The following is a 14,418-nucleotide window of genomic DNA, read 5'->3' as shown; positions in this document are numbered from 1 at the left end:
TGGTAATTAGAGCTGGTTGAAATTATGACTGTAAAGAAGGAGCAGTTATTGGTAATGAAAGGGTTCAGGGTATGACCTTGGGGTTGCATGGCTAAGTTATGTAGAAGATAGACTATTGGTACTTCCCTGGTGGTACAGTGGTTAGGAAACCACATGCCAGTGCAGGGGACATGAGTTTGATCCCTGGCTGGGGAAGACCCCACATGCCTGAGAGCAGCTAAGCCTGTGCACTACAACTACTGCAGCCCAAGAACCCAAGAGTGCACGCTCTCCAACAAGAGAAGCCATCACAGAGTGAAGCCTGTGCACTGCAACAAGAGAGCAGCCTCCACTCGCCACAACTGGAGAAAGCCCGCACACGGCAGTGAAGACAAGGCACAGCCAAAAGTTAACGCAAAAGATAGACTGTTTAAAGAGAGGAGGTCAAAGAACTCGGAGGCTTGAATACCGGAAGTGTCATCTATGTGGCTAAGAATTACAACAGAAGTAGGGACAGAGAGTAGTGTTAGTGAGCCAACTGCCAAAAATCTTCAAGGAATGAGGGGAATTAACCCAGAGATAAAAATGACCAAAACCAGGAGGGTAGCAGACAGCATGTTTTAACAGCATTAACTTTAAAACTGGGGGGTATTTTAGGAAGGAGGATAGGATAATGATGTAGAAATGGCAATGAAGAGTAAGCAGGATGCCTACTGCTCCATCAGGCCCAAAGGTAAACATACATGAGTGATAAATCAGTCACGGCCTGAGAAAACTTAACAGGAAACAATACCCTCAAATAAGAACCAGTAACAAGTGTTTTGGAACGAGAGAAGCCACCACAATGAGAAGCCTGCAGAGCATAATTAAAGAGTAGCCTCTGCTCGCTGCAACTAGATAATGCCTATGTGCAGCAATGAAGACCCAGCACTGCAAAAAAAAAAAAAAAGGAACAGTAACAATAACAACAAATAACCAAAATAATATACAAGAAAGAAACTGCCAGACTGGAAGCATGTGTTTATATGCAGCATTGGATTCTCTCTATGCCAATCCAAAGCCAATACTAAAAGCATGAATTCCTATGTTGTGGAGGTTAGATGAGCTACCCAGGAAAGCGGAGCTTCATGTGGTGAAGTTGTAGCCTTTTCATCTCTCATTACCTTGGTTGCCTTAAATACACTGATAATCAATTATGGAACAGTAGATGAAGACCAAGCAAGAACAATAATTTAAGTGATTTCCTCCTTGAGGTTAAAAATATCAGTAGATTTATCACTTACAATAAAAGGGAAGACATGTAAAATCAATGTTTGATAAAATCTACCAGTAAAAGATCCCCATGGGCTAAAGAGCAATCAATTGCTAGCAGCACATGGCCTGAGTTAGATGAACTAAAGCTGATGTGAATGCTGATGCCTAGTAATATCTGGTCAGTGGGCTCAAAAGGCAGAGGGTACAGTATCACTGTACTGGATTTGTCTTTAAATGGGGCAAGAGTAAGCAGTATCTTGGAAGCATGGCCCCGGCCTCTTCCCCCCAGATATCAGCTATATAAAAATTTGAGGAAAACAGAGAAAAGTAAGAAAAGCAGCTGTCAGGACGTTTTTTTAAGTCTTTTTTTTTTCTTCTTCCTGCAGGTATTCCATCTTTCCTTTGAGGTAAGTCTTCTGAGATAAAACCAGCCCCAGTGGAGGCCAAGATCCATGAGTCATGAAGAACTTGAAGGGTAAAGAGGATTCATGCAGAGGGTTCTAGGAATTTATGCTGGGCACTGTAAGGACACACCCAGAGTAGAAAAGGACAACATCCCAATGTCAAAGATAAAAAGCTTGCCCTTATTTAAGGTTTGGCATTTCAAGATAAACAAAGGACAGGCTTTTCTTATTTAGGATGACAATTCTGACAGTCCAAAAGCTGTCCAGCCACCTTCATTCTAGGGCTTTAACCTCTGACCTTTTGGAGTTCCAGGCACCAAGACCCTAGAATGACATCTGGCTCACCTGAACTGTGACTGGCATTCTGGGGAAGTGCATTGGTGATGTTGGGCAGCTCATGCCCATAGTTCCCATCCTCCAGGGGACAGACATCCAGGTCATTCCATTTCTGCAGTTGCTGCAGCCAACAGGATTTTTCTTCCAATTTGCAATGTGGATTTAAAATGATGCACACCCATAAGGCCCCTGGAAAAGAAAGCAACCACATCCTTGACATCTCTCCTTTGATGTATGTCTAAGCCTTAATTTTTCAGTTTACTCTTTTCTTCTATTTTCAGTTGGTAGGAAAAGTTTCCAAAACATCAGTTCTCAATATAAGAAACCAAATCTGCTAAAGTTTTCAGAAATGCTTATTTTTCCTTCCCAAAGGTTTCTTAAAGCAGAGTAGCTATCTTGATATCTGGGTATGTGCCTGTGTTTGATGAACAAGATAGATTTGGACTTGAATTCTGAGCTCAAATCTGCAGTCCAACAATTTATTGAGAGTTTTCTTGTTCAAGAGTTTGCATTGGAGAATAAGACACTGTTCCTACCCTTGAGGAGCTCTGCAGTGGGGGAAGACAGAAAAATAAACACAGTGTCATTTGAATATGAATATGATAGCGTTAAGATAAAGATATGTTCAGGGTACAATAACAGCACAGAGCAAAGACATTTACTGTAAGAAGGAAGGTGCTCAGAAAAGGATTCAATTTTTGGTTAGTTGATCTTGGGCCTTCTGAGCTTCAAATCCCTCAACTGTAAAACAGATCATAATGTCGAGAGCCTGGCATATTACTTGGCATGTAGTGGAATTATATTTCCTTTTTCCAGGGAAAATAATTTATTTGGACTTGGATTTTGATACTGTTGATCAGCTATGATGCCTTAAAACTATCACATTCTTGGATCTTCTCTGTCATAGCAGCGTATCACATATTCCACATAACCAGTAAGTACTGTTTCTTTGATCCCATCACCCTTCTTTTCAAGCAAACCTGCTTCCTCTTTTCAAAGTTGGTTACATGGCTGAGCCAGAAATATTCTCAATCTCAAGTTAACAATAAAACCTGGCTGCAGAGTGTCTTAAGTTAAACATTCTTTGGGATGGAGCTACATCTGTGGATGGAGGTATATTCAGACACTATTTCAAGACCCCTTAAAGTCAAATAAGAATGTTTTAAAAGACCATTTAAGCCTCAATTTCAGGTACTAACTAGAAGATAAAAATTCATTTCTATAGGTTCAAATAAGTTTTTCAAATCTACAATGAAAAAGAAACTATACTATGTAATACTGTAGTATTTTGTATAATGATGGCTCTTAAGAGGATTAGTTAGGAGTCAAATTGAGTGACTCCTAACTTATAATAATTGTAACCCAGGTGGCTCAGTGGTAAAGAATCCACCTCCCAATGCAGGAGAAAAAGGAGAGGCAGGTTTGATCCCTGAGTTGGGAAGATCCCCTGGAGAAGGAAATGACAACCCACTCCAGTCTTCTCACGTGGAAAATCCCATGGACAGAGGAGCCTGGTGGGCTACAATCCATAGGCTCACAAAGAGTTAGACACTACTGAGCGACTGAGCACACACATACACAAATAATAATAATTATAATAAAGACAGTAAATACTATTATAGCCATATAAAAGTGTTATGAGAATAGGTATGATGGAACAATTAACTCTGTACATGGGGTCAGGAAAGGTTACAACATTTGAGTTTGTCCTTGAAGAATAAACATGAGTTAATTCTATTTAAAAATGGCTAACTAAACATGTATGTTTATCACTACTCCCTCTTAATACTTTATTAAAACAAAAGCGGAGAGATAAAAACAGGCATAAATAATCAAGGTAGTTCAGTACCTGCTCATTCTCCTCTCCTGGAAGAAAACCAGAGCTTTACTCACTGGAAAGACTGATTCACAGAAGTTCTGGACTGGGAATACTACACAAAGCTGAGGGTAGATTTTCCTCACTAAAAACTGAGGGATTAAGAAAAATATACATATGGAACAAATGAACACCCCCACCCCCACCATGCAGTTCTCTTTCCCTGCTTGGTTGTGAGAAGACTGTGGTGGTCTTATAATTGAGACACTGTGTTCATGTCCTAGCGTTTTGTGGAAGGCAGAACTTCTGAGTAATAAGATTAGCTGAGGAAATACCTAAGCAAAGTGCTAAAGGAGCAGCCTGGTTCCTCTTGAGTGCTTAGAGTAAGATGCAAGAAGAAAGAAATTATTTAAAGACAGAACTGTTTATCAAAAAGGAAGTAAAACTTACAGATGTGGAACATTCTCAGCCTATGCACATTGAAAAGAATGAGAAAAGCTGTTTGGGAAAGAACCCTAAAGGTGTGACCTTAAAAGAGGTAAATCCTCATCTTTCACTGTAGGAAGAAAAAGAGAACATCTATAATTTTAAAAATTAAGAAAGAACGGTCATTTAGAAATATGGAGGCATATTACAAAAAGCAGCTAAAAGAAATAAAAATTGCTCTTTCTAAGAAGTAGAAACTGACAATGTAAAGGAATATGGCAGAGGAATACTGCTTTTTATTATAAAGTTTGTAGAACCATTTGAAATTTTAACCTGTGTACATGTATTACTTATTTTAAAAGAAGAACAAGAGATAAATAGGAGTTGTTTAAGCACAGAAATGGCGGGAGAGTATGTACCAAAACAGGGGGAAGGACATAAGGGAAAGCAAAAATGCTGAGATGTCATTGTAGTCTCTTTGAATATTTGTAGTCTATTGGATGTTTTTTCCTTTTGGTAGAAAATTTTTGTAATCTAGGATGTCAGCTTTTAATACTATTGGGACTGTGAGTTCCTATCAATAAAAGTTCACCTTTCTGAACACCAGGTGGCAAGAAATCCTTAATATACAGAAGGTAAAAGTTTTTGAACAGTGTGGCAATAAGAAAGACGCACAAATATTCAGATCATACAAGTTACTTTCTCAACTTTTAGAATTCAAGAATCCTAAAGGCCTGTATAAACCTCATGAAAAAAACTGGTTTTTTCACATAGTAGTTCTTCTCCTATGGTGTCTGTGTTACACTGTTTGCTGGTTCTTGTAAAATTAATGTAGGGATAGGGTATGGTCAATTTTACTGGAAACTATTAAGAGGTCAAGTAAAGTAACAACAGAGAAGAGCAATATGGCAGACACTGGTGGTTTTAACCAAAGCTACTTATCAGTAGAGTGACAGCAATGAGCAATGGAAGACTGCAGTGGGCTCAAGAGAGCATGTGGAGGTAAGCAAATGGAAAGAGGGACGAGGTTTTCAAGAAGTGTTGTTCTGAAGGAAAAAAAGAGAAATGGGGTAGTGATTAGAGGAGGAGGGGAAAATCAAAGGCACTTATGAGACTGAAAATATTAGACCATATTTGCATTCTGATGGAATTGATCCAGTATTGAGGGAGAAATTAATGATACCCGAGAAAAGAGTAATTGCAGGAGCAAAATTCTTGAGAAAAGGAAATGGCATAGGAACAGGAACAAATATGTAAAGGCTGGTCTTTTATGGGAGCAAAGATACTTTACAGGTTTTAAAAGAAAATTTTTAAAAATGTGCACCCGTGGCTGATTCATTGCAATGTATGGCAAAACCCACCACAGTATTATGAAGTAATTATTATCCAATTAAAAGAAATAAATTTTTTTTTAAAAAAGCATATGTGTACAGATGTGGGGAGATGAGAAAACCGTGCCTGACTGCTTCTGTTATCTCCCGTTCAGAAACTGAAGGAACTGAGGCCACTCCTCCCATTCTTACTATCCCTGCTGAGACCATCCCCAGAGGAGCAGGCCTTTTGACCAGTGAGGAACCCTCAGAGTAGTTGGGGCGGCGGCGGGGGGTGGGCCCTGAATGCACATGCTCTAGTGTCTAACCCAATAACGCAGTGTTTTACAAAATGTGGTCTCTGGAAGAACGTCATCAGCATCCTCTGGGAATTTGTTGGAAATGCAAAGTATCAGGTCCTACTCCAACTGACAAGATCAGAAACTCACGTCAGGGCCCAGCAATCTATTTTAACTAGTATCCCAGGTGATTCTGGGAAGATCATAGATAGCGGTCTGTGCAGAATGCTGAGAGTTTCTTGGAAGGTTGATACAGCAATTTCTTAGATATGAAAATGTCACAACCAGGAGCTTTTCATAATGAATCTGAGTAACTAACAAAAGCTTTAGAAGCACTGAGGTCATGCTCCACTTACTTCCTGTCACCTAAGGCCAAGTCCAAATCCATAACAGAATCCTGCGATTATCACAGAAATTATTCCCAAGAGATTCAGGCCTCAGATAAACCTGATGCTCTGAAGGCTAATTTCAAATTCTTAAAAAACATGCACTTTTGGGGAAAACAGCACATGCGAGATGAAACTGAGGAAGATGTTGCACAAGGATGCTTGATTTGGAGTTGGACAGGTTGGGGCTCCAGTGTTAGAGCCACCACCTGCTAGTGTGTGACTTTGAACAAAAAACTTTCTGACCTCCATTTTTCTCACCTGAACATATGGAGATTCTGATGTCTTATCCTTGAAGGGTCCATGCCTACAATCCCTTCTGAGGGAAGCTGCTTCCAAGTTGCCGTACACTGTATTACATGACCCTGGTCACAACTGGTTAGACCAGTAACTTTAAATTAATATTTCAACATTCCTGTACTTTGGAAAATGTGATTGTGTCAGAGAGACAGTTTTCTATACTTCTTTATTTCATTCTGTATCCAGAAGTAACCAGAGATGTCTCTGTTTCTTTGCAATAAACACACAATTACTTCATAGGTTTGTTATGAGAATTAAACATGCATACAATCTTTAACACAGAGACTGGCACATAATGTTCAATAATGTAGCTGTTCATTATTAATGAAAACTCCAAAGCTATAGTGCCTCAGGTGATATGAAGCCCCAACACTCCAACCAAAACCCCACACTTACCAGCCCCAAAGTAACCATGTAAAGTCTGAATCATTAAGCCTTATTCCTCAAAGCGTTTAGCTCTAAGACTATAATGTATTAATATATGCTTTGGGGAATTTACTAAAATCCTAAGCTGTAGTGGTTTTATGGTGCTATTTTGTACGAGAGGAAAGTCTGTCATTGCTTTTCGGGGTGGAGAAAGTACGGAGAAGCTATATTAGAAATTTCAGAATATGCCATAGACAACTTTTCTAGTATAACGCCAAAGTGGGGCCGTGACTGGATTGTAAGTTCAGAGTATGAAGGATTCTGCAAACAGGGAGGGGAGTTGAGTATCACCACTGCAAGACTGTCATTGAAATGGCAATGATGAAGATAAATAATGACTAAAGAAGATGGTCTTGCTCTCTTTGCCGCATCTACTGCGAGAATGAAGACCATTCTCAGCAATCAGACTGTCGACATCCCAGAAAATGTCGACATTAACTTGAAGGGACAGACAGTTATTGTGAAGGGCCCCAGAGGCACCCTGCGGAGGGACTTCAATCACATCAATGTAGAACTCAGTCTCCTTGGAAAGAAAAAGAAGAGGCTCCGTGTTGACAAGTGGTGGGGAAACAGAAAGGAACTGGCCACTGTTCGCACAATCTGTAGTCACGTACAGAACATGATCAAGGGTGTTACACTGGGCTTCCGTTACAAGATGAGGTCGGTGTATGCCCACTTCCCCATCAACGTTGTTATTCAGGAGAATGGTTCTCTTGTGGAAATCCAAAATTTTTTAGGTGAAAAATACATACGCAGGGTTCGAATGAGGCCAGGGGTTGCCTGTTCAGTATCTCAAGCTCAGAAAGATGAGTTGATTCTTGAAGGAAATGACATTGAACTTGTGTCAAATTCAGCTGCTTTGATTCAGCAAGCCACCTCAGTTAAAAACAAGGATATCAGAAAATTTTTGGATGGTATCTATGTTTCTGAAAAAGGAACAGTTCAGCAGGCTGATGAATAAGATCTCAGTGATCCTGCTGCAGAAACAAGATAGCAGATGGTTCTATGGACTCAGTTGTGATCTTTTAAAGAGACAATAAAAACTCTTGATTTGAGAAAAAAAAAAAAAAAAGAAGATGGTCTTAATGACAAGAATCTTGAACAAAGAGACCATTCATGAGGCCACAGGTCTAATTTAATCTAAAAGTCCCAAGGTCCTCAACCAGACCAGTTATGACAAGAAATAAAAGTGTGAATGGACACTAAATTACATTTAAAAGATCAAGGAATCAAATATATTGGTGACTGGATGTAGGGAATGACACAAAAATGAATGCTTGACAATAAGTTTTGTCGAATAAGAAATGGAGGTGCCAATGCCAGGTTCAGGGGAATCTTTCTTCATAGAAGGCCTGATTTCATTTTTGGATTTCTCAAGTTTGAGGTGATCAGGAGATTTTTTTCAGTAGAAATGGTCATAGGGTAGCAGCTAATATGAGACTGGAAATGAGATAATCGAAAGAGGATGAGGAAGAGAACACCACAGAGGTAACTCTGAGGTCATGATACTAAAAAAAAAAAAGAGTTCTCAAAGGACTGGAAAAGGTCAGTTTTCATTCCAATCCCAAAGAAAGGCAATGCCAAAGAATGTTCAAACTACCACACATTTGCACTCATCTCACACGCTACCAAAGTAATGCTCATAATCCAAGCCAGGCTTCAACAGTACGTGAACCATGAACTTCCAGATGTTCAAGCTGGATTTAGAAAAGGCAGAGGAACCAGAGATAAAATTGCCAACATCCACTGGATCATAGAAAAAGCAAGAGAGTTTCAGAAAAAAATCTACTTCTGCTTTATTGATTACACCAAAGCCTTTGACTGTGTGGATCACAACAAACTGTGGAAAATTCTAAAAGAGATGGGAATACCAGACCATCTGACCTGCTTCTTGAAAAATCTATATGCAGGTCAAGACACAACAGTGAGACATGGAACAACAGACCAGGTCCAAATTGGGACAGGAGTATGTCAAGGCTGTATATTGTCACCCTGCTTATTTAACTTCTATGCAGAGTACATCATGAGAAATGCTGGGCTGGATGAAGCATAAGCTGGAATCAAGATTTCCAGAAGAAATATCAATAACCTCAGATATGCAGATGACACCACCCTTATGGCAGAAAGTGAAGAGGAAGCCTCTTGATGAAAGTGCAAGAGGAGACTGAAAAAGTTGGCTTAAAGCTCAACATTCAGAAAACTAAGATCATGGCATCCGGTCACATCACTTCATGGCAAATAGATGGGGAAACAATGGAAACAGTGAGAGACTTTATTTTTTTTGGCTCCAAAATCACTGCAGATAGTTGACTGCAGCCATGAAATTAAAAGACACTTGCTCCTTGGAAGAAAGGCTATGATCAACCTAGACAACATATTAAAAAGCAGAGACATTACTTTGCCAACAAAGGTCCATCTAGTCTAGTCAAAGCTATGGCTTTTCCAGTAGTCATGTATGGACATGAGAGTTGGACTGTAAAGAAAGCTGAGTGCTGAAGAATTGATGCTTCTGAAGTGTGGTGTTGGAGAAGACTCTTAAGGGTTCCTTGAATGGCAAGGAGATTCAACCAGTCTATCCTAAAGGAAATCAGTCCTGACTATTCATTGGAAGGACTGAAATTGAAACTGCAGCTGAAACTCCAATACTTTGGCCACTTGATGTGAAGAACTGACTCACTAGAAAAGACCCAGATGCTGGGAAAGATTGAAGGAGGGAGGAGAAGGGGCCGACAGAGGATGAGATGGTTGGATGGCATCACTGACTCGATGGACATGAGTTTGAGCAAGCTCTGGGAGTTGGTGATGGACAGGGAGGACTGGTGTACTGCAGTCCATGGGGTTGCAGAGAGTCGGACATGACTGAGCGACTGACCTGAACTGAACAAAGGAGAATAGAGAAAGAAAAATAGAAGTCCAGGGCTCAAGGCTTAGAAATGGCCTTATGGCTAAGAGGTTTGCTGGAAATGATAAAGAAAAGCAGACCCAGGGAATGCGAGAAAAGTGAGAATAGCAAGTATTTGGAGAGCCAAGCTAATGCCACGAGACAGAAGCCAAGGCAAAAGGTTTTCTCTCACTAAAGGCTTCTGTGTGGTAATATCTGGAATAGAACGCTGGTGTCAGTAGCAAAACATAAGGCTGTGGAAGAAACACAAGTGAGTTCAAGTTGACTCCGGGTGGCCTCTGTAGAACCTAAATCTTCCACCATTTGGGCTAACGTTCACTTAGCAAGATCTATGTAATGACTAATGACAAGTATTCACTAACACTATTGCTGGGGACAAGCTCACAGGATAGACACAGCACCTCTCTGAGATATGGGGACTTACCTAGCTCATCCCAGAGCTGCCTGCACTTATCTGTCATGCTTGTTCCTTGTTGCCTCCACAGTGTGAGTCGTGGGTCGGCCATAAACTGTTCCGTTATTAGTGTCAGCATCCTGGCTCCATTGGAATCTCTCATCCGCAGCATCTCTCGAACCTGGCACATAAGGAGGGGCAGGTGGTTGGTGACTGTACATCATAACAAAGTAGGAGGAGAAGGAAGGGGAAGAGGGGGAGGAGAAGATGAAGTATCTAAGCACAGCATATCCAAGGAGCCAAAAAGAAGGCCTCTTCTTCTGTAAGCAAGTTCTCTGCATGTATTGAGAGCCTGCTGTGCACAATGAGATACCACTTCATACTCACAAGGATGGCTAGAATAAAAAAGCTAGATAATAAGTGTTGGCAAGGATATAGAGAAATCAGAACCCTCATACACTGTTTAGTGAGATTGTAGAATGATGCAGCCACTTTGGAAATCACTCTAGAAATTCCTCAAACATAGAGCTACCATATGGCCTACTAATTCCATTCCTAGAGAGAAATGAAAATACATATGTCAACACAGAAACACTGTACAAGAATGTTTATAGGAGCATTATTTATAACAGCTTAGAGGTGGAAACAATCCAAATGCCCATCAACAGACAAACAGATCAATGAAATGTGTGGTATCCATACAATGGAATATTATTTGGCCATAAAAAGGAATGAAGTACTGACACATGCTACAACATGGATGTATGTTTTTAAATATTTTGAAATACTATGCCAGGAGAAAAAAGCCAGTCACAAAAGACTACATACTATAGGATTCCATTCCTAGGAAAGTCCAGAATAGGGAAATCTATAAAGACAGAAAGCACATTAGTGGTTGCTTAGGGCTCGGGGAAGAGGGGCATGGGGAACAGGGGAATGATAGGTAAAGGGAATAGGGTTTATTTTTAAGATAATGAAAATGTTCTAAAGTTGACTGCAGTGATAGCAGTACACATCTGTCAATATACTAAAAACCACTGCATTGTACAATTTTTTAAATGGGTGAATTTTATGATATGTGAATTATATTTCACCAAAGGTGTTAAGAAAGAAAAGAAAGAAAGCCTGCTGTGAGAGTCCCCAGTTCCAAATTACTAAGTTTCTGGGACTTCTCAGTGGCTAATACTCTGCACTCCCAATGCAAGGGGCCAGGTTCTCCCTTGGTCAGAGAACTAGATCCCACATGCCACAACTAAGACCTAGCACAGCCAAATAAATAAGTTACTATTTTAAAAACAACAAAATATTGTCTCTTAAGGCCTCATTGGGCAGCCTTGGGTTCAAGGCAGGGGGAGGTAGCTTCATTACTAATCCCCCCAGGAATGCACACTCATTTAGAGAGTGTGGAGCAAGAGGAAGAGGACGACCAGGGTGAGGCAGTAGGGCTCCCTGGACGCAACCTGCTCTGTTCTGCTCTGCTCAGCTCCCCTCCCCCCAAGTAGTTTTCAAGCATTCAGTACAGGTAGGTCAAGTGAGCTAGCTACAATGCATGAAGCCAGAAGTGTGGTGAGCCCAGTTTATGTAAGGAAAAAAAAAAAAACTTTTCATCTCTTACCTTGGCAAACATGGAATTGAGTTGCTTTCCAGAGCCATAGTAACCACCCTGGGAGAGAAAGAGCTTCACTTGTTCTTTCACCTGTTCTTCATCCAAATGCCAACAGTTCTCATCATCAATGCTGGCCCCAGCCGTGGGGTCAGGAGCACCTGCGAGGAATAGGATGGTGAAATGAATCTCCTGAGTTCCTACACTCCACACTCAGCAGGAGCAGCCCTATGTGAGTCTATTCAGAAACAGATGGGCATTCTGCCTTAATCCGGGCTTTGTCAATTGTGTGGTTCTCAGGAAACGTAAGAGAGTAGAGCTAGTTTCATGTTCACTGAAAGTCTCGGTTGTATCCTCTCCCAAGGTCTACAAACATCATCCTGGGGTAAAAATGCACAAACACGAAAATAGTGATGTATTATTTTCCCCTAGGAGAATGTAATTTTTCTATTTTGTTTTTCTTTGAAGTTTAAAATAAGCCTTAAAGCACACATATTATTTTAAAATTAAAACAATACTTTCTTAGAAAATAAAAATTTCTCTTTTTAAAATTCACAATAAAATTGTAGCTTCTCAAGTGGAGTCAACAATTCTAAATTTCTGGAAACTTGCTACCTAAAGTTACAGGCAGGGTTATATACAGGGTGATATTTTATAAATTTATACTCAGAATATCTTTCCTTCCTGGGCTCACCTCAATGACATCACTTAAAACACAGTGTTAGTTATTTACACATCCCTCTCCCTTAGTAGCCTGTTAGCTCCTTGCTCACAGTTGAATCATCTATAACACAGTTCTGGTAATGTGACAGGCACCTAAAAAAAAATCTGTGGAATGAAAACTGAATCTTCTTCTCTCACTTTCTCAAAGACTGAGTCCTGTGATAGGTTTTTAGAACCCTGTCTCCAAGTGACAGAAGACTACAAGTCAATACAGTCTTATAGTATAAGTCAGTACTCTATATGTGTGGTTGTGCAATTGGTTACAAATTCATGTCATGTTTCCTCAGTCAATCTACCTTTCTTCTTGTCCTCCTATATGAAAGCCTCATTAAATTAATTCCAGGTCTGCAGAGAATAGTGCTCTTCTGCCATGCTTTTTCAGTGCATCTTATCATCCAGGAAATCAGGAGGACTCATATTTAGTCTACAAATACTAATTAACATTAGAAGCAACCAGTTTATGGAATCTGCTACATGCTACTTTTCTTCAAATGTGTTATTCTCAACACAGTTTTGATCATATCCCTTCCCTGCTCAGAAGTCTTCGGTGATAAACTATTCTTTATAAATGAAGTCTAAACTTAGCTTAGCATTTAGGGCCCTCCCTGTTCAGGCCCTTTCACTTCTAGTCTTGTCTTTCCTATACTTATGCTATATTTCAACTAGAAACTTAGTGTACCCAGAAGTCAATGACATTTCCTGATGACTGTACTTATGCTTTTCCCTTTACTTCCCTTCCTTTCCCCACAACCTGTTCTTTGGCCAAAAAGCATTACTTCTCATTGTCAGTATTGCCTCAGCTCTATAGTCAGGGCTGCAATGAGAAAGAAAAACCATAAAATCAGTATACAGATAGGCTAACACTGCTGAAATTTACTGGGCAGGAGGGGCTCTCACTGAATTCACCATATACCCCATACACCTCACCTGTCAAAAGTATGCCCTTCATACTCATATGCATGAAAGTAATGCAGTAACTCTCTTCTTCGTACTTTATTATTACTTCTCTTAAAGACCTGTTACATTTTGTTTTACATTAGAATTGAGCTTGTCTCATATACTCCCAACTACACTGAAGCTTTCAAAGAGTAGAGTTCAGTTCAGTTCAGTCGCTCAGTCGTGTCCGACTCTTTGCAACCCCATGAATTGCAGCACACCAGGCCTCCCTGTCCTCACCATCTCCCGGAGTTCACTCAGACTCACGTCCATCGCGTCCATGATGCCATCCAGCCATCTCATCCTCGGTTGTCCCCTTCTCCTCCTGCCCCCAATCCCTCCCAGCATCAGAGTCTTTTCCAATGAGTCAACTCTTCGCATGAGGTGGCCAAAGTACTGGAGCTTCAGCTTTAGCATCATTCCTTCCAAAAAAATCCCAGGGTTGATCTCCTTCAGAATGGACTGGTTGGATCTCCCTGCAGTCCAAGGGACTCTCAAGAGTCTTCTCCAACACCACAGTTCAAAGGCATCAGTTCTTTGGCACTCAGCCTTCTTCACAGTCCAACTCTCACATCCATACATGACCACTGGAAAAACCATAGCCTTGACTAGACAGACCTTAGTCGGCAAAGTAATGTCTCTGCTTTTGAATATACTATCTAGGTTGGTCATCACTTTTCTTCCAAGGAGTAAGCGTCTTTTAATTTCATGGCTGCAATCACCATCTGCAGTGATTTTGGAGCCCCCAAAAATAAAATCTGACACTGTTTCCGCTGTTTCCCCATCTATTTCCCATGAAGTGATGGGACTGGATGCCATGATCTTCGTTTTCTGAAATGTTGAGCTTTAAGCCAACTTTTTCACTCTCCTCTTTCACTTTCATCAAGAGGCTTTTTAGCTCCTCTTCCCTTTCTGCCATAAGGG

At 40.5% G+C, this 14,418-nt stretch overlaps 2 protein-coding genes across 2 annotated transcripts in view; one reads left to right on the top strand and one right to left on the bottom strand.

Annotated features, from left to right (window-relative positions):
• The window catches only part of ZSWIM5 (zinc finger SWIM-type containing 5), a 169,261-nt gene that overhangs the window by 36,730 nt on the left and 118,113 nt on the right, over nt 1-14,418 (bottom strand). Inside the window, exons 3-5 of the mRNA XM_052636819.1 lie at nt 11,848-11,996; nt 10,263-10,413; nt 1,983-2,162 (exon numbers count right to left, since the gene is read on the bottom strand). Coding sequence (XP_052492779.1) covers nt 1,983-2,162; nt 10,263-10,413; nt 11,848-11,996 — 480 coding nt within the window. The remainder of the gene's footprint in view (nt 1-1,982; nt 2,163-10,262; nt 10,414-11,847; nt 11,997-14,418) is intronic.
• On the top strand, nt 7,271-7,897 carry LOC128044551 (60S ribosomal protein L9-like). Its single transcript, XM_052636834.1, has one exon. It carries the CDS (start codon nt 7,271-7,273, stop codon nt 7,895-7,897), a length of 627 nt encoding a protein of 208 aa, XP_052492794.1.

This window comes from Budorcas taxicolor, chromosome 3 (assembly GCF_023091745.1).
Source record: "Budorcas taxicolor isolate Tak-1 chromosome 3, Takin1.1, whole genome shotgun sequence".
In the NCBI taxonomy this organism is placed as follows: Eukaryota; Metazoa; Chordata; class Mammalia; order Artiodactyla; family Bovidae; genus Budorcas; species Budorcas taxicolor.
The sequence above is the reverse complement of the archived record's forward strand: the minus strand, read 5'-3'. Positions and strand labels throughout refer to the sequence as shown.